The 18,247-nt window shown below is 41.2% G+C and overlaps 1 protein-coding gene across 1 annotated transcript; it reads right to left on the reverse strand.

The window, feature by feature from the left end:
- Positions 1 to 661: 661 nt before the first annotated feature.
- clspn (claspin) lies at positions 662 to 17,040 on the reverse strand. The gene is made up of 24 exons (XM_085791194.1): positions 16,785 to 17,040; positions 15,223 to 15,349; positions 14,362 to 14,801; positions 14,110 to 14,262; positions 13,350 to 13,427; positions 13,180 to 13,252; positions 12,952 to 13,054; positions 11,594 to 12,213; positions 11,307 to 11,495; positions 10,096 to 10,259; positions 9,770 to 9,981; positions 8,594 to 8,646; positions 8,260 to 8,453; positions 7,349 to 7,898; positions 6,604 to 6,637; positions 6,320 to 6,416; positions 6,067 to 6,227; positions 5,815 to 5,976; positions 5,186 to 5,307; positions 4,626 to 4,753; positions 4,373 to 4,493; positions 3,369 to 3,448; positions 2,040 to 2,201; positions 662 to 1,216 (listed from the first exon to the last, which is right to left on the reverse strand). Exons 1-24 carry the CDS (start codon positions 16,809 to 16,811, stop codon positions 1,091 to 1,093), a joined length of 4,176 nt encoding a protein of 1,391 aa, XP_085647320.1. The 5' UTR covers positions 16,812 to 17,040; the 3' UTR covers positions 662 to 1,090.
- Positions 17,041 to 18,247: the final 1,207 nt, after the last annotated feature.

Consider the following 18,247-nt stretch of genomic DNA (forward strand, 5'->3'; position numbering starts at 1 on the left):
ACAGTGCAAATATCACTACAGGCTACTTCAAAAAATAACATTTCAGTTTAGTAAAGTATTATAGTCTGAAGAAGACTAAGAGAATGAAATAAATTTGGATATTCTCAATCTCAGGTGAGGTATGTGTGGACAAAAAGCAAGTATGCACTTATTCACCATAGTCCAGTTATGGGACAATTTGTGTTGGTCTAGCTAAATTAATACAAAACATTAATCTGTAGTGTCTCATGTAAACCAATATGGCAGCTGTACAACCATTATGGTTAGCAGCTTCGAACCTGTGACCGAACCACTCCAGCTCCTGTTTGATTGCGTAAGTAATAAATTGAAAGAGCCTCTTTTAATGGCAGTTTATCTGATTTGACACAGTGAATTTGATCCGTTCTATGTGAATTATTTCCAGCATGATGAGAACACAAACTGTGTCTCTATCTGAGCTTTTACACATGGTCTCATTCATGTGCTGCTTATGCAAGAACTGTTCAATTCATGTTTTTAGTTTTTCACAATTCCTTGCAATTTGAACAAGTTCATATAATATTGTAGATTTTGGCAAAACATGTAAAGATTAAACTGTCATGATAAGATTTTTATATTTTCGTAACTGAGTGTAAACATTTATTTAGCCTGAACGGGTCAGACAGAAGCAGCAACAGCAATGTCTTAAAATACACTTTTATTTACACTGTAAAACAAATACATTTAAAAATCATCATACAAAAAAAATGTATCCCTAATCATTAAAAACCACAAAAAAAAAAATCAATCCTATTTACACAATAAAACATTTGAAATGGACAAACAAATTGATTTAAGTGTGTGTGAGACAAAGTTCACCAAGTGAAGCATCAAAAGCTGCTTCTCTGGTGTTCTTCAGTTTGCCATTTTAAGGCAATGTAAACATGTAAACACACACATGACCAAGTATATGTGTGTACCTAAAGAGACACACGTTTGCCAGCAACCTTGGCCTGCCGTCAGCCCCAAAACCTTGCCACCTACTTTATTTTTCCAAGTCTCACTTTAACTGGATGTGTCCTCACTCATCGGCCTGGTGGTTGATTATCAGTGACTTAGTGTATTTGCATCCTCAGTTGCCCAAGAAGCTGAAGATGCTCCTCTGGGGGCCTTTCGTCTGTCCAGCAGCTTTGTTCTGCCCACAGAGCCTCTTCGCTGCCGGGTTCACAGCCTCGACTTGTCTCCTCTTCTTCATCATCTAAAGATCAGACGTGTTTTTAATCAAAAGCCTTTTACACAAAACAATCTGACAAACACATCTGAAAAATCCTTCGTGCAAACTGAAACTGAAAGATTATCATTGTAAAAGAACTGAATGGTTAGTTGGTTAAATGAACAGCCGAGTCACTTAAAAAACATTAATTACATTTTTTAATTTCAACTCTAGCTTTTATTTTCAACTCTTACAGTGAAGGATGTTGAACTGTCTAGCAGCAACACACTTCTCTGCCATCTCTACACAATATAGTAGGAAAACGCTGGGCTTTGGCGCCACCTAGTGTCACATTCGGAGTACTTCAGAAAACAATAAATTCACCCTTAACATTCACATGACTATCACACTGAAGTTTCTCCAAGATCTTTGGAAAGTATTTTGTTTTTGTACTTATTTTAGCTCAGTGATATCAACGCAAACAGATGGAGTCGGGAGAAGGAATTTATTCATTTCCTCACTGAGACAAAAGTATTGATATTAAAGCCAAATTAAATACTGATTATCTCATTTAAAAGTTAATGAAAATGACTAAATAGTTGTTTGATTATCAAAATAGATTCCTCCTTTGACCTTAAGTGACAGATTCACAACAAAAAGGCTAAGTTGACTTTGCAAACTAAGTCCTTGATGAGGTGTTGAAGCATAAACACCATCAACAACAGTCCACTTCTATTGTTGGTTACCGTTTTCTGTTTAGTGTTTTCTCTGATGAATCACACACGGTCATTTATCCATGTGAGAACATCGATTTTCCAGTCTTTTCTAGTTACTTTGAGTCATTTATCAACATTTATTTCCCTCTCACCTGGTTCTGAGGACCATTTGAGGTCGTGCTGTCCTTCTCAGGAGACAGCGTTTGAAACAGGAATCCTCGGCTGTTCCTCGGCGCCAGAGGATTTCCCTCCGAGATCGATGCCAGCTTCTGGAGGACGGAGTGAGGCTGACTCAGTAGTGAACCCCTCCTCACCTGGAAGAAATCAATTGAACATCAATTTAACACTGACCTTGTTCAAATCAAGACATTTAGTGGTGAACTTTGAAGCATTTTAACTCTTTTTTCAGTGACTTTATTTATCTGGGAACAATAAGTACAGGACAGAAAATCAATGTTATAGTCCTCCAGCAGCAACAGTTTTCTGTCCCTTTTAGCTGCAAACGAACCTCTTAGAAAATCAGGCTCGTCACTGTGATAAACCCTTCGCACAAATTCCAAATGATGAAAGTAATCAAATAGTAGCTGCAGTGACCTAACGGAAAAAAAACAAAACAAACACTCTTTCACATTTGCCTGAGAACTGTGAGATAGTTTACCAGAATAAAAGCCAGAGAAACAGCCTTAGGCAGCAAGTGATGAAGTACGGTAATACTATCTTTACAAAGTCACATGCTACCCATTAGAAAAACAAAACTAGAATTGTCCCCATGTGGGTGTCTGCCTCCGCCACACAGACTAGTGCCATGTTACACGCATAGTTATATAAATTATTAACCATTTTGTATCTTCTGTTTGCATTTTGTGAGCTCACTGTGATCTTAACCTTTGTTAAAGTAAATGTTTGTGCCAAAAGTTCCTTCAAGGTTGAGATTTATCATGTCCATGAATTTGGGATGGACAACCTAAAGGCCTTTTCACACAATAAACGACACGAAACGCGAATATTTAGCATCAAAACTGTTCACACCAGCGGCGACACAAATATGTGACAGATGCAACAATTGAATTCCAAAGTTTAGCTTTGCATCGGGTGGTTCTTCGCCTCCACGTCGTGTCTTAAATCCATTTAACACAACTACTCTTTAATTATCCCTTACGTGTTCAACACTGTCGTCTTTTTACCAACTTTACTATAGCAACTCAGCAGCTCACTGTCTGATCAATAGCTAACCTCACTCCAGAAAAATATTATTTTGCATTTTCGCCGCATAACATTTGCGGTCGGTGTGAAAGGACTCGTGATGAAAACCAGGGTTCGAAAAAAAATATTGGCGTCTCCGGTGTGAAAGGGCCTAAAAACAATATGCACTCCGAGCTTTCACTGACATGCAGGCATAAAAAGTTACACAAGAGTTTCCTTTCACATTAAAAGCTTTTAGCAACCAGACTTTAGAGTAATACAACATTTCAGTGACTCACCTGTGAAGGCTGTGCTGGTCTCTGGAAGGGATTGAGAGCTGATGTCGTCTTCTGTTCTGGCTGCGATGCCGCTGCGGGCTCTGGTTTGAAAATGGTGGAGGTTAGTAAATAATCTGAGTGTCTTTATTCATCCATGTACAGCTCTTTGTTTTCTTTGCTTTGAAAGGTGCTGTATGATTATTAATCGCGACTAAACAGTTAATGAATAATTTGTCATTTGTATCTAAAGATATGACGACATCAGTATTTAAAGCCCTCTGAATATCAGTGCCCAACTTTTTTTTTCTTCTATGGCACAAGAATGCCATAGATATCCAGTCACAAACTGTGAAGTTAAATTATTCAGCAGTGACGGTCTTGGCAGCAGTTTCCCCCATTTGTGTGTGGTTTAGATTAGTTTAGTTTTCTGGGGAAAGCAATCTGTTAATTTATTTCATTAATTTGTTTCCTTTCCTGGGAAGACAGAAATGCCACAACTGTCCAGTAACACACTCTGAAGGAACATGACATTTAGTACTGGCAGCAGTTTCCCTTATGTGTCTGGTTTTGTTTAAACATGCCAATGTTTTGGTCAACCCGTGTGTGTGTGTGGCTCTGAGATTAGACAATTTCTCTCGGTAAAGGTCTAGAAACTGTTGCCCATGATGCCACATTCACTGGCTTTAGTAAAACCAAGTGTTCTCTTGATATAACTTGTTCAAATAAAAAGACGAAAAGGACCATTTACCAATAACTGGATCCAAAACTTGGCTTTCAGTTGAGTTAATTTTTACATTTTTTGACAACTTGTAAAGTCTCAGTGGCCGTTACAAACCTTGCTCCCTGAAATCCTTTAGTGACCCCCCCTCTGGAGTTTTCTGAGTGTTTTTTTAAAAATGATAGTGTTTTTGCTGTCAGCTGTAGAGGGATTTAACTCTAGCTAAACAAAACAAACAAAAACATTGGGTGTTTTCTTTTTTAAGGGGCCATGGGATTCTTCTTGTGAGGGCCGATATCAAACCGACCTTTTCTCTGCAGAGTCTTGGCAGTCAGCTTCTTGGCCAGCTTCATGAACTGACTGTCTTCCTCTCCAAGCTGCTCATCGTCGGCATCCAGATCTTCTCCTTTCTTGGCTTTCTGTTCAGACTGTGAGAGGAGACACAGAGAGAGAGAGAGAAAGGAATGAAGACGAGACAATAACAACAACAAGAACAAAAACAACAACGCCTTGAACGCACACACATACTCAGTGATAAATGAACAGAAGGTGCAGCCTACCTGTTGTCTGAGCCACTGCTCTCTCTCCATTCTCTCTTTCCTCCTCTGGATCTCACTGTGGTCAACATCTGCGTCTTCCTCCTCCTCCTCCTCCTCTGCTCCCATCCTCTCCATGTTGAAACCATCATCTGGAGGAAACATTTTTAAGAGGAAACTTTTAAATGACAACATCAAAAGGCATCTGTGGAATCTAATCTGAGCTTCTGAGGAACTCAAATATTTTGTTTTTCTTGAAACAAATCCACTTTTTTTTTACGATGAGACTTAGTCTTTTGTGGCTAACAATGATTTTCTTTGTTTTTCCATCTCTTGTGTGTATCTGTTGGTCTGTGTGGGAAGCTGTTAAGTCCTTGCAGAGATAATTTGATTTGTACTGATTTTAAAATCAAATGATGTGCAGAAAAATATACAAAAGAAAGAAAACATGAACTAGCTAAGGAGTTAAGTTGTTCCTACCCTAACAGAAATATGTCTCCCTTTAACACCTTCTGTCATAAATCAAAATGCACTACATTAATAGTATTTAAAAGGTATTTATTCCCACTGTCCTGTCAACTCACCGATGTTTTTCCAGCGGAAGCGCCGTGCTCGTCCGGGCCCGTCAGAGTGCAGGTCGCCATCAGCCAGGTAGCGCTCCTGGTAGAGCCTCAGACGACGCTTGTCATCATCCATTATCTGCTTCCTGTAAGGGCAACAGATGCATTAAAAAAAAAAAAAAAAAAAAACTTTAATCTGTTGGTTTTTTTTGTTTTTTTTTAAATTAAATTTTTCATAAGTACATATAGACAAAAACGCAGACACCACACAGCAACAATAACAACAACAAAACAAAACAAAACAACAATAACGACAACAAAACCCAGACATTTCTCCACAACATCACAGAAAAGGGAGGATATACAGTGCATACAAAGTCAAATTTCAAAACAAAAAAGGTACACAAAACAAAAGAGAGAACACAAGGTCCTTCAAAATACAATCTGCGTAATCTGTTGGTTTAAAAACAATTTACGGACACAGGCTGTGCTGGTTTTTTCCTCGAGGGCTTCCTCTTCAGTTTAGAGCAACGGTGGAGGAAAACTGGAACAAGCTCATCCACAGTGTCTCTCTCTTTGTTCTGGCATTAATAAGACACTGAACTACACTGAAATTAGCCGACGTTCGAGGTGTAAAAGCAGCCGTTACTCACATGTGGATCTTGTTGACCTGGTCCTGCAGCTCCTCGTCCGATGGAAGCTCTTCAAGAAGCTCCTCCTCCTCGTACTCACTCCCTCTGTCGCCGTCCTCGTCGTCGCTGCCCAGGTCACTGCCCGACAGCTCGGCCTCTGACTCCAGGAAGTCGGTCAGACGCCTGTGGACAAGACGCAAGACGTGACTCAACCCCCCTCGTGCTGCAGCATGAGATGTGAACGGTGTTTGATTTGATTTTTTTTTTACTCACATTTTCTTCTTTTTCTTGACCTGGCGTGGTGCAAACACGCCCTGCATCTCCTCGTCTTCAACATCATCGTACCCGTCCTCACCAGCATCAGCATCAGCTTCCTCCTCCTCCTCCTCTCCATCTTCCTGCTCCTCGTTTTCATCTCCACCATCTTCATCATCCTCCTGTAAAAAGACATGATTCTTGTTAGTTACATAAAACCAGGTGATAAAAAAAAGACGTTAGTGTTTGTTTTTTTGTTTTCAGACTTTACCTTCTCACTTTCTACATCTGACAGGAGGCGAAACTCACAGTCCGCTTCCTCCTCCTCCTCCTCCTCCTCCTCCTCTTCCTCTTCTGTCTTCTTTTTACTTTATGGAGAAAAATTTCATTAATTAATGTATTAATTATTACTTCATACCTGGGTTAAAAAGAAATAAAGGAACAAGTAATAAAAGAGAAAGAACCGTTTTACAGATGGATAAATGTTACATATCCACAGAACAACCAACTCCTCATTGATTGGTGATTTATAGATATCAGCAGTTTGTACTCTACCTGTCTAGTGCTGATGAAGTCTTGTGAGCAGAACCTAAAAATGACGACAAAGACGACAAAACTTAATATTGAGAAACTAGAAGGAAATTCTTGACATAGATAGTTTTGGTATGTCAAATCATGACTTTAACAAAACAAAACAACAAAAGAAATCCCAACATGCCCCCCCCCCCCCACAATTAAAATGTGGCTTGGTGAAATCAATAGCTGTGTGCCCCTAGAGAAAATAACTTACTGGATGCAGAAAAGAAGTGAGACCTTTTACAAAATATGGCAACAATTTTTAATTTATATGGAAAATCTGCCAGCACACCAGGTAGACTAATCTCTCTGTATTGGAGCTTGACTTGGTATGAACTATGATTAGTGATGCTACCCCATGTCTCTCTCAGTATCTTCGATTACTGTATATTGTACTTTATTCATTTACTGCCGTAATTATTATTATTAATTTTTTATTTTTTTATTAATGTTATCGCTTTCTATTGTCCTGTCACTCTGAGTTCATTTTATTTTTACTTTGCCACCTTGTGGACATTGAATTTTCCCCTGATTATGATGATTATTATTATGATTATGTTGTGTCAATTTGTTACAGTAACTTTGTTCTTGAAAAATATCAACAATAAAATATTCAAAAAAAAGAAAAAAACAGAAATCCCATCATGTTGATGACGTTTCCAGTTTTAACAGCCAGTCTGAAAAATGAATTTAGGCTCCAGTTGGTAAAAGAAAGCACAGATACCTTGACTAGGAAATTTCCCTGAGCACAGCCCCAGCAGCTGGTCCATGGTGTTGTCAGACTCTTCATCCTGTCCTCCCTCTTTTCTCTTGTCTGTGTCCGTCCGCTCCTCTCCTGCCTGCGTCGGTGGAAACGCTCCAGAGCACAACCCCAGCAGCTCGTCCTCCTGTGTCGATCCGAGGCCGCCAACGCTGCCGCCGCCCCGACCGGAGCTGCTCTCCGCCGTCCCGAAAACACCCGAGCACATCCCCAACAGCTCCCCCATGTTGGCATCCATTGCGTTTTCGTCCAGACTGTCCAGGATCAGCTGTCTCTTGTGGGAGCGGGGCGCACCGGGCCGAGGCCCCACGTTGAGGAAGCCATCCGCATCCAGTAATTGGGAGTGAGCGTCGTCCTCCAAGGAGAAGCGACCTTGGGAGTCTCCTCCCAGGCCGGGGCCAGATGCTGCTCCACCCAGGGGCCCCGAGTCGGCACCTGGGGACGGAGGAGCGTAGAGGTCCTGGGAGTCCTCCACAGGGAGGCAGAGAGACGGCTCGGAGAGTTTACCTGAGCTCTGATGAGGAAGAAAAATAGAAAAATTAACAAACAATGCTGAAGCAAACAATATTGTACAAACACCGTCTCTGCCATTTTTTCATTTTCTATGTTTTATAGCTACCTTTTACCCATTTTAATTAATGTTTCCAGTTTATCTTGCTTTCATTTTGTTTTCCTATAAGCTTCTTATCTTGCTTGTACAGGCTCTTGCTCATTTGTGCTTAATTCAAGGGATTGTGAGTAAGTGTAATGCATCAATATATGTCAACGTATGTGGTTTGTTTTTTTAAAATTAGCAAATACACAAATTATGACACTAAAATTATGCAACTCTATAATACATTGTGTTAAACAAACTGAAAGACGTGATATCTTACTTTAGAGGCAGAGCCGAGGAAGCTGGGCCTGAAGAGGCAGGGAGAGGGGGAGCGAAACATGGAGGAGTTGGAGACGCCTCTTCCCGTGGAGCGCTGGTGATTGACAGGCTGGTATGATGTAATCATGGATCCTGCGAGCTCGAAGCTGCTGTTGTGGCTGTTGTCCTTCACCAGGGACAGAGAGTCGTCCTCCTCTGGAGACAAGAGTGGAGACAAGAGTGAGAAGAGAAGATTGACCTGCCACATAAAGCAGCTTCATCTGGAATGAGGAGTGTGAAAAACTCGTTATCCATCGTTAACGTTCCATTATGAGTGCATCCGTCACTCTACTCACCCATCTTATTACTGCTGTCCTGTCCAGAGGGACCAGACCGTCTTACACCGTCGCTAAAATAAAAAACAGTTCATGTGAAGTTTCTCCATTTATAGAATATATCAACTAAATATGCTGTCAAAAGCTACTCACTAAAGTGTGTCCAAGCTAATTTCAGTCAGTACGATTAATATCGTAATAATAAAAATCTTAAATAAAACTGTACAGCCTACCCATGACACAATACATAAGTTTAGTGATGGGGCCATTCAATAATATTATGTTTTCTTCTATTTTAAATACAGCGAGGAAAATAAGTATTGAACGCGTCAACATTTTTCTCAGAAAATATATTTCTAATTGAGCTATTGACATGAAATTTTCAACAGATTTTCAACAACAACCCAAGTAATGCACACATACAAAGAAATCCAAACATTTATGTCCATAAATTAAGTTATGTGTAATAAAGTGAAATGACACAGGGACACATGAAGAAAAGGAGGTGCAAAAAGGTATGGAAAGCCAAGAAAGCAGCTGGAGTCTGTCAGTAGGCTATTTAGAAAGTAATCCTGTCCCCTATCAGTGCAAACTAAGTAGTAATATCGGCTGGTTTAGTCCAGTTGACACCTATAAAAAGGTTTCTCATCACCAAGGTGTCACACAAGAGGCATCTCATGATGGGGAAAAGCAAAGAGCTTCTCAAGACCTTCAGAAACTTATGTTGCAGAACATACTGATGGCATCGGTTACGTGTCTGAATGCACCGTTTTATCCGAACATGCCCCATTATCCGACACTAAAAGAACAACATTTTACCATAAACTGGCCACGACCAGATGCTCCTCACAAGATTTCTGACAGAGTCAAAAGAAAACTAAGAAGAGTCGTCCAAAAGCCAATTAAAGATCACTGACAGAGCTTTAGATAGACTTGCAATTAGCAGGTACAGTTATATAAATTAAAAAAAGAACAATGAGTAGGCCAATGCATTTAACCGCTAGGGTCTCTATGCATGCTCACCATTCAAGTCTATTGACAAGTTCAATACTTATTTTCCCCGCTGTATATCATGAAATTCTACTGACGGAAATTTGCTTGGACACACTTTATCTATTCTATGGCAGATTAATCATTAATTTTTGAAAGATGTAGGTTCTACAGTGACTCACAGAGTCAAACATCAAACACACTCACCCAGTGCGAGAGCAGGAGTTGCCGGGGAACAGCATGAGTGTACCATCTGTGTTAACGAGGTCAGGGGTCGGCGATGGACCGGTCAGAGCCACAGGAGAAAGGCTCCTGATCCTTCGAACTACACTGCCTTCCTCCTCCTCTTCCTCATCCGCTTCATCATCATCATCCTCCTTCTCGTCGTCCCCCCCACCTCCCAGTAGGTCGTCCACACCCTGAAAGAGAGAGAAGACGGGACTCGACGTGAGCAGAAACGGACATGAACGCAAATGAGATTCAAGTCAATTTCATCGTTTCACAACATCAAGAAACGAGACACATCTTCTTACTTCTTCCTCCTCTGACTCATCCGTCAGCTCTTCCTCCTCCTCCTCTTCGTCTCCGCAGTTTTCATTGTCGAGGCGAATCAGCTCGGCCTTGCGTGCCCGCTCCTCCTGTCTCCGTTGGGCCATGGCGAGCTGCAGTCGCTGCTTCAGAGTCAGCAGCTTCTCTCCTACATGAGAGACCAGAGGAGGTTCGTCACAAGAAAAAACAGCTCGTGTAGCCTCCTGTCCACATTGGCTGACATGGACCATCCCCCCTTTTTTTGTAGTTTATACTATGACTAGGGATGTCACGATAATAGAATTTCTTGGTATGATTATTGTCAGAGAAATAATCACGGTGTTATGATTATCATTATAATGCATTTTAACCCAGTTCCTGTTCATTTACCTTTACTTTGCCGTACAAAGCCAGGTTGGTATCCCGCAGGTGGTGATATATAGGACGCATTTCCTCCTTTAGCTGCTACTTTTTTGCGGCATGTTTTACAGGCTGGCGAGCCACCGCCGACTGAATACATTTTTTTGGAGGATACAAGTCTTCCTCTACTAAACTTTACCACTCGGGCACATCTCTGTTCTGCAACGCGCACGGAACAAATACAAAGTCACACAAGCAGTAACGCATAGTTGTTGTGTAACTTTTTCGTTCATTCACTCATTTGCCTGTATGGATCCGGTATAACCTTTATTGGAAAGTGACGGTATTAAGGAATCTTTTTATGATTAATTCATTGTGGCGTTTAAAGAGGAACTATGTCCTAAGTCGCTTTTCCACTGTTTTGATAACACTCCCCTCGGCCATGTGCTTTTGTTTATAACAAAACCGGCGAGCAATCAATCAATAGAGCGGTAGATAACGTTTTATATATCATATATGATGTAACAATGTGAATATTTGTGTAGTTTAATCTGTCATAAACAAGAGATTGCGGGTTACGGGGCACGTTTGTGTCGCAGAGACGAGAGCGGGGACACCGGGGCAATCTTGCAAAGTTGTTTTTCAACCAAGAGACACAATAAGTGACATGCACGTGTAACAAGTTCAGCAATTTATTAAACCATCACAATTACTCCAAAGCTGTTTAATTAAGGTAAAAATGTAGCATAGTTAAGATAATCCTGCATAGTTCCTCTTTAATACCGCAATTTATTTTGAAAACAAGTAATCGTGACGTCCCTAAGTTTAAACCCTGACCTGTGGATGTGTTTCTTACCAGGTTTAGTGAGCACCGGCTCATCTGCTCCCTCCTTAACAGTGACAGTGACCGACTCCGTGTGCAGCTCCTCCTGCCCCGACGAGGTGCTGTCTTTACGGATGATGCTGAGCTGCATCGTGCGCTCTCCTTGGGGTCGCACAGGGGGCTGGACATGACGAAAGTAGCGTTCCCTCAGGGCCACCACACCTGATTGAAGAAGCGCAAAGGAGGATTACTGAGGTTTATTCTTATTCATGACACATTTATTATTCATATCTTGACATCTTAGAAGAATCGTGACTCACCGGGGTTGAGCTGAGGAGGCTCGAGCTCAACAAACGCTCCGTCGTCAGGACACAGCTTGGCAACAGGCGGGGGGTTCAAGCCAAGCTCCTTCAGTCTGGCCAGTTTGTCCTTCTTGGGTTTGGCTGTTTGCTGAACTGGAGCCTGGGCTGCGGCTGCATCGGTGCTCCCACACTGAGGGATCACAGGCTCCATCAAATCCCCAGATTCAGGCTCTTTATCCAGAGCTTCAGAGTCCGTTGTCACCGCGGTCTGGTTCGGCTCTCGCGGAGCAGCAGAGGTTTCCTCCTCGGAGTCGGAGGCAGATTTCACTGCTCCATCATCGGCTGGGACCGACTCCTGCAGACTCTCGGAGAGGTAGAGCATCGGGCCCGATTCCTGGTTGGAGTCGAGGCTCGCGGCGGCCGCCTCTTCGGCCTCGTTCGGGCTCTCCTCCTTCTGCGGGGACGAGGTGGCGGCGGGATGTGATAAGGGCTGGATCTGTGTGCACGAGAGGTCCAGAGAAGGAGAGGAGTCCTGCTCCGTGGACGGCTGTTGGGGCTCAGTGGAGGGGTTTACAGGAGGAGGTGGAGGAGCAGCAGCTGGTTTTGTCTCCAGCATCATGGCTGAGTACTTTGTAGATCTGAAGAGAATAAGAATATAATTGATACACGGGAAATTAATAACTTAAATGGAATATATACCATTGAACTTTCTGACCTGTCTCCTGCACTACAAAACTAATATGGAAACCATTTCTTGATTATAATAATGTAAACATTTCTGCTATAATGACAAGAACATCTGTATAAAAAACTGTATTATTTTTCTTTATTTAGCTCCCATTGTATTTCACCCTATACTGATTTTTTTTTTTACAGGGAGAATGCACATTAATCAACACTGCTACAAATGTGCCAGTGTTAGCAAAGTGGTTAATTTTCAACTGCAGCACCTTAGCAAGATGTTAATTGCCAGACTATAAAACGACACATATGTGTTTTAGGTAGTATTGAGTAAATTGTATATTATGTAATACTGCTGTCTAAGATGGTGAGGTATATACATATATAAAACAAACAACAAGAAAACAGAAAAAAAGTATAATTTAACTGTCACTTTTACTTGGAACTGATCTTTCTGTTTGTGTTTTTGGTTTTTGCATTGTTAATTCCAAGCTTGTTTTTGTTTTGCTGTGTCTTATGTATGTTTGTCTACTGACAAAAATGAATAAACACATTTATAAAACATGTCCTGCAACTGCATGCTGGTGATGTTAGTAGGTTAAGTTGCCAGTCAGATATGTCTGTTGAAATTGGAGCCAATGGTAAAAAAATGTATGGCTTGTGTGATCTCAGCATGTGTATGTGTTTGTCTTTACTTGAGCAGCGCCATGGCGGGACCCTGTGGCCGAGCCCTCTTCCTAAAGAACTGGTCGATGGTCTTGGGCTCGGGGATGTGGTAGGGCAGGCCCAGTGTGGACTCTACAACGACAGAAGAACGTGTCAAAAGATGCAATCTGAGTAACATGGAAGACATCACACTCCTCTTTTCACATTTCCAATGCAATGCCGTAAAAAAGAAATGTGAGTGATTCTTGTGAACTGACCTCTGACCAGCCTCTGAGACTCGCTGTGGAGCTGCTTCATTGCCTCTTTGCTGGCGCGTGCAGCTTTCCTCTCCTGAGTGAAAACACCACACATGTTGCAAATGAAAACATTTGTTGGTAATAATTTTTGCAGTGTTGAGAATAAATTGAAGCTTTCTGGCGCTGCATACCACACGCTGGGGTTTCCCTGGAGCCTCCTCATCATCGTCATCCTCCTCCTCCTCTTGAAATTCATTCACGAGAGGATCCTGAAGCGATATTAAACACCAATCACACCGGCTTGTCTAGACAACATCTGTGAAATCCCAGGCCTCCCACTTCTCTCCAAACAACACTTCACCAAAATCTCATTAACTCAAATAGATTCTGTTGCAAGAATTTTTAGTTCTCGCAAAACGGCAACTGGCAAAGCTTTTTTTTAAAGGGATAGTTCAACATTTTGGCCAATTAGCCATTGCCATAATCCCTATAGTCATAGCAGTAGGTTCGTTACCTTTAATTGTCGGTGCAATCTATTTTTAGAACGGCCGAGCCGAGCCGTGAGCTGCTCAGAGCTACACTACGGAGGCTCATGGGATTTCTTGGTTTCCCTCATCAAACTCATCAAATACACAATCCAACAACTCCAAAACGCTCTCGTGGACAAGTTGTGACCTGCACATTCACCACACTATGAGACAATAACTCGCAGCTCTGCTCCGCTGTTCTAAAAATAGCTTGCACCGACAATTAAAGGTAACGAACCTACTGCTATGACTATAGGGATTACGGGCCAATTGCCAAAATGTTGAACTATCCTTTTAATATATATATATATATATATATACATACACACACACACACACACAGACATACAACAGCTGTTTTAATTGACAAGAAGAAAGACAGATTTGATTGAACATTTCAAGCTGCAAATAATCTTTTTCCTACCTTGTGTTTCTTTATCTTGTTTTTGACGGCAGCTCGGATGGCATCCAGAGACTCTTCCTCCTCCTCTTCCTCCTCATCCAGACCAGTGTCAAACAGATCTGTGTCTCCCAGTGGAAACCCACTGTCATTCAGAGACCGAGGCAGAGGTGTGTCCTGAGGAAAAAAAGGTAAAGTCGGGCTTAATTATGTGGGAACACATGAACAAGAAGAAAAAAGTTCCACCAAGAGAAAAGACAAAGCTGCACGTCGTACTTCATTCACTTCAGAGAACCGCTCTTTCTTCCTCTTCAGCTTTTCCATCGCTTTGTTGCGCTTCTCCTTTTTCTCCTGATGCCTCTGGCTCTTCTCTCTCTTCTTCTTCCGTTCCTTTGATTTCACCGCCTCCTTCATCTCATCCTGTTGCTCCTCCGTCTCTCCGTCGTTCCCCCGCTCAGGCTCACTGTCGTCGCTGTCAACTGGCACTCGGCTTATTCTCTTGCTCTTCTGCGCCCCTTTCTCTTTCCTCTCGTTCTTCTCTTCTGCCTCTCCCGTCTCCGTCTCCATCTCCTCTCCGCTGGAGGCAGACAAGACCAGAGCTTCGGCCATGTGGACGCTGTTGTCTGCAGCCGCTGCCTCCTCTTCACTGTCGCTGTCTCTGATGGCCTTACGGCGAGGTTTCCTGTGAGCTGTGATGTCTTCATCATCATCAGAATCTGGAAGCAAAAAAAAAATAATGATTTAGACACATCACAAAGCACAATGAAAATATTTTTCTAATGCTAACTATCCGCAATATCCCTGAATATGCATCCACACTATCCTACATATTGTGATTTTGCTCTCTCCAGTACTACCTATTGATTAATAAACACATGAGCGTGATTATTCAAGATATTAAAAAGTTGTGATTTATTATAATACAACTAATACTTTAATACATACGGTCGTGTTCTTGAGTCTTCTTTGCGTTTTTATTGAATATATTAAAAAATGGACCATTCAAACTATAATTTGACTGTTGCACTTATTGTGAGCTTCATGAACTCACTCCTATCTTACATACATTTTGCCTAAATTGATCCTTCATTCACACAACCAGCTTGGTCATCATCATCTACTGTTTGGTTACTTCACCTGGAAGCTCCTCTCTTTTGCTGGTCGTCTCCGGGACCACCTCCTCTGCAGGAGACCCCACCCCGCTGTCTGAATCACTCTCTGCTGCTGCGGCTGCTGTTTGGGCAACAGCTGGGAGCTCGTCAGCCTGGGTGCAATAAAAAAATAAAATAAAAACATGATTCAACCACATTTCAGGGCTACAGACGGCCCCTATTATTTGAGGCAGTGCAAGTTAATTTTTCATCTACTTGCACATGTGCAAGTAGTAAATTTGTTTTTTGCTTTTTAACCGGTGAAACAATTTTAGGCTCAAATAATCTGTAATCTGGCATTACAGGTAGCAGGCCAGTGTGTGTTGGGATCATGCAGGGCTCCAGACTAACTTTGTTCACCAGTGGCCCCTAACTTAAAAGTTTTAGGAGCACAAGCAGAAAATTTAGGGGCACAAACCATAAATTGACTTTGCAAAGCAAATATTCACATTTCCTTTTCACCCATGATCCTCACACACATTGGGCACTGACACTTGTAATGACAGATTCCTGCTTCTTTGAGTTGTCCCTTGTACATTTCACCAGTGTTAAAAGAAAAACACTGCAAAGTTACTGGTTGCACATGTGCAAGTAGATGATAAATTCACTTGCACGGTCTCAAATTTAAGGGGGAAAATGTCTGGAGCCCTTAAATGTGAATATTTGCTAAGTCAATTTACAGTGTGTGTGCATCCCTAAATTTTCTGCTTGCACTCCTAAAATTTTAAATTGGGGGCCACTGTGCTCCTAGTAGAAAAAAAATATACAGTGCAGTTTCATTAACATGGGGGAACTGCATTGTAATCTGATGTCTTATCAGTGAGGCTCCACAATCAATTGTGATACATCAAAACGACAAACACTCACAGATACAAGTCCTGTGATACAATAAATGGTGAGATTGTACTTTCATCAAAGCCACAGGTCATCAAGTATTGATTTAATGGTCAAAGCAGCAGAGTAACTTTACAACCATCCACAGCCAAACCATAAGGATACCAGAGAGTAGCATGTGTTTGTTTATGTTAATGTTAAATAACAAACCAGAAAAAACGCTGCTGCTGTGTAAAGTTAACATCAAACATGGAGGGAGGTCGACTGTGTGGACTTAAAACAGCCAGGTGATTTTAATTTACATTAGTGGCGCCTTGCTATAAACCAAACAATAAGTTAGCTGGCGACATGGCTTCCTTTCACCGCTCTCTGTTAGCCACATGCAGCTACGTTTCCTTAAAGTATACATAGCAGCAACAAGTAATTCATATCTGACAAAAGTTCACAAAGCCCCAAACTACTTAAACAATGTTTAAATAGCGGGATAACCAAGTAAAATGTGCTTCTAATGTGTATTTAAACGACCAGGCCAAGTCGATGACCACCGTCCCAGCTGGCTAACGTTACATCTAGCGAGCCAGCTAAGTGGCTAACGCTAACAATTATCCGCAATGTGCAAGATTTCCTCGATTATACTAATAGTTATCGATAATACCAGGATATGTGTCATGTATGATAATCTCACGATGTTTTCTGGAAGCGTTTCCCCCTCACCTGTTGTTGAGAAACGAGCAGGCTCATCTTTGTCCGCCGATTTGTTGTCTCTTATCTTGTTTTTTATAAAGAAGAAACCAACAAACACGACGCTTTGTCGAGTTAAAGCAGCCACAAACAGACCACGGCGACAAAACGTCTGCGTGGCTAAAAAGCTATTTCAGCGTTTTAAAGCGCATTGATGAAGTGTTTTTCAACCGGTGCTGCTCCTCTTCTTCCTCCTCCCGCCTGTTCCTCACTCCGAATAGAAAATTTTGATCTTTGGCGCGCCGTGACAGCTGGACCCGCAGTTTTTCGTCACCGAGGTGTCAATCGCCCACTTCTCGCTCTCCCATTGGTCCGTTCGGAGAGTTGAGCCCGCCCACTCTGACGTCACCGGTTGGTGGGAACATTCTGAACTCACCGGGAGGGCCCGGCCGGGCGGGGCTGAGGAGGGTTTCCTCTGGAAGAAAGTGACTGTGAAGGTGAAAACACATCAGATTTTTTCATCTAACAATAAATCTACACAAATTTACCTTCGAATATTTTAATTGTCAATTTTGATTCAATTTGACTACGTAATCTTACTTTAATAATAATAAGTCCTGTAGTTTTAGTCCTTGTCATCATCTTGAAATTAATGTTTTGGAGATGGGTGTCAGGATTAGAGTAGCTACTGTAGCCTACATCTTTCTTTTCTTTTTTTTTCTCTCATATATACTGAGTCGCACATTCTACGCATTCAAATAATTTATTTATAGATTTATAATATCGATTTACTGCAGATCCTGGTCCTGGATGATATCATCTGCTGAATGTCATGAATAGCCTATTATTTTCCAGATTAAGATTTTATATACAAAACATCTCTCTTCATCATCTTCTCGTCTCATAGAATAAAGTTTATTTCTATGGTTTGAACCACCAAGTGATATAAAAAAGTTAAAATAGCTGTATCTTTACCAATCATACAAGAAAACATCCCTGTCATGACACAATTATATAAAAACTACAATAACTTGAGAGAGACATTGATTAGTGGATTTCTATTTATATATTTTACACTAGTTGGTAGACTAATGAATCTGATACAATAGTAGCCTACAACACTTTAAGTATTCTAACCCTGCTTTTTTAGTTAAATAGAAATAGAAACACTTAAAACAGGACAGTTTAAAGGAAATAGACAACAACACATACAACAGTAAAAAAATAAAAAATAAATAAATAATCAAATAATCATAATAACATAATGAATCACTCCAAACATCATTCTTAATCAGAATCAGAATAGTTTCTACGGCAAAAAGAAAGACGGACAGGACAAAAACACAACAACAACTAAATATAGATAAAGTAAAAAGTAAAGAAGAAACTATAGTAATAAAAATATACAGCTGTAGGTATAAAGGTAACACATTACAAGTACTTTGAATACACTTAACCTGGTGTTTGATCAGTAACAAGTTTGTATTTACATTCCC

Source organism: Trachurus japonicus, chromosome 11 (genome assembly GCF_045865225.1).
Source record: "Trachurus japonicus isolate A0001 chromosome 11, Traja_1.0".
Lineage (NCBI taxonomy): Eukaryota > Metazoa > Chordata > Actinopteri > Carangiformes > Carangidae > Trachurus > Trachurus japonicus.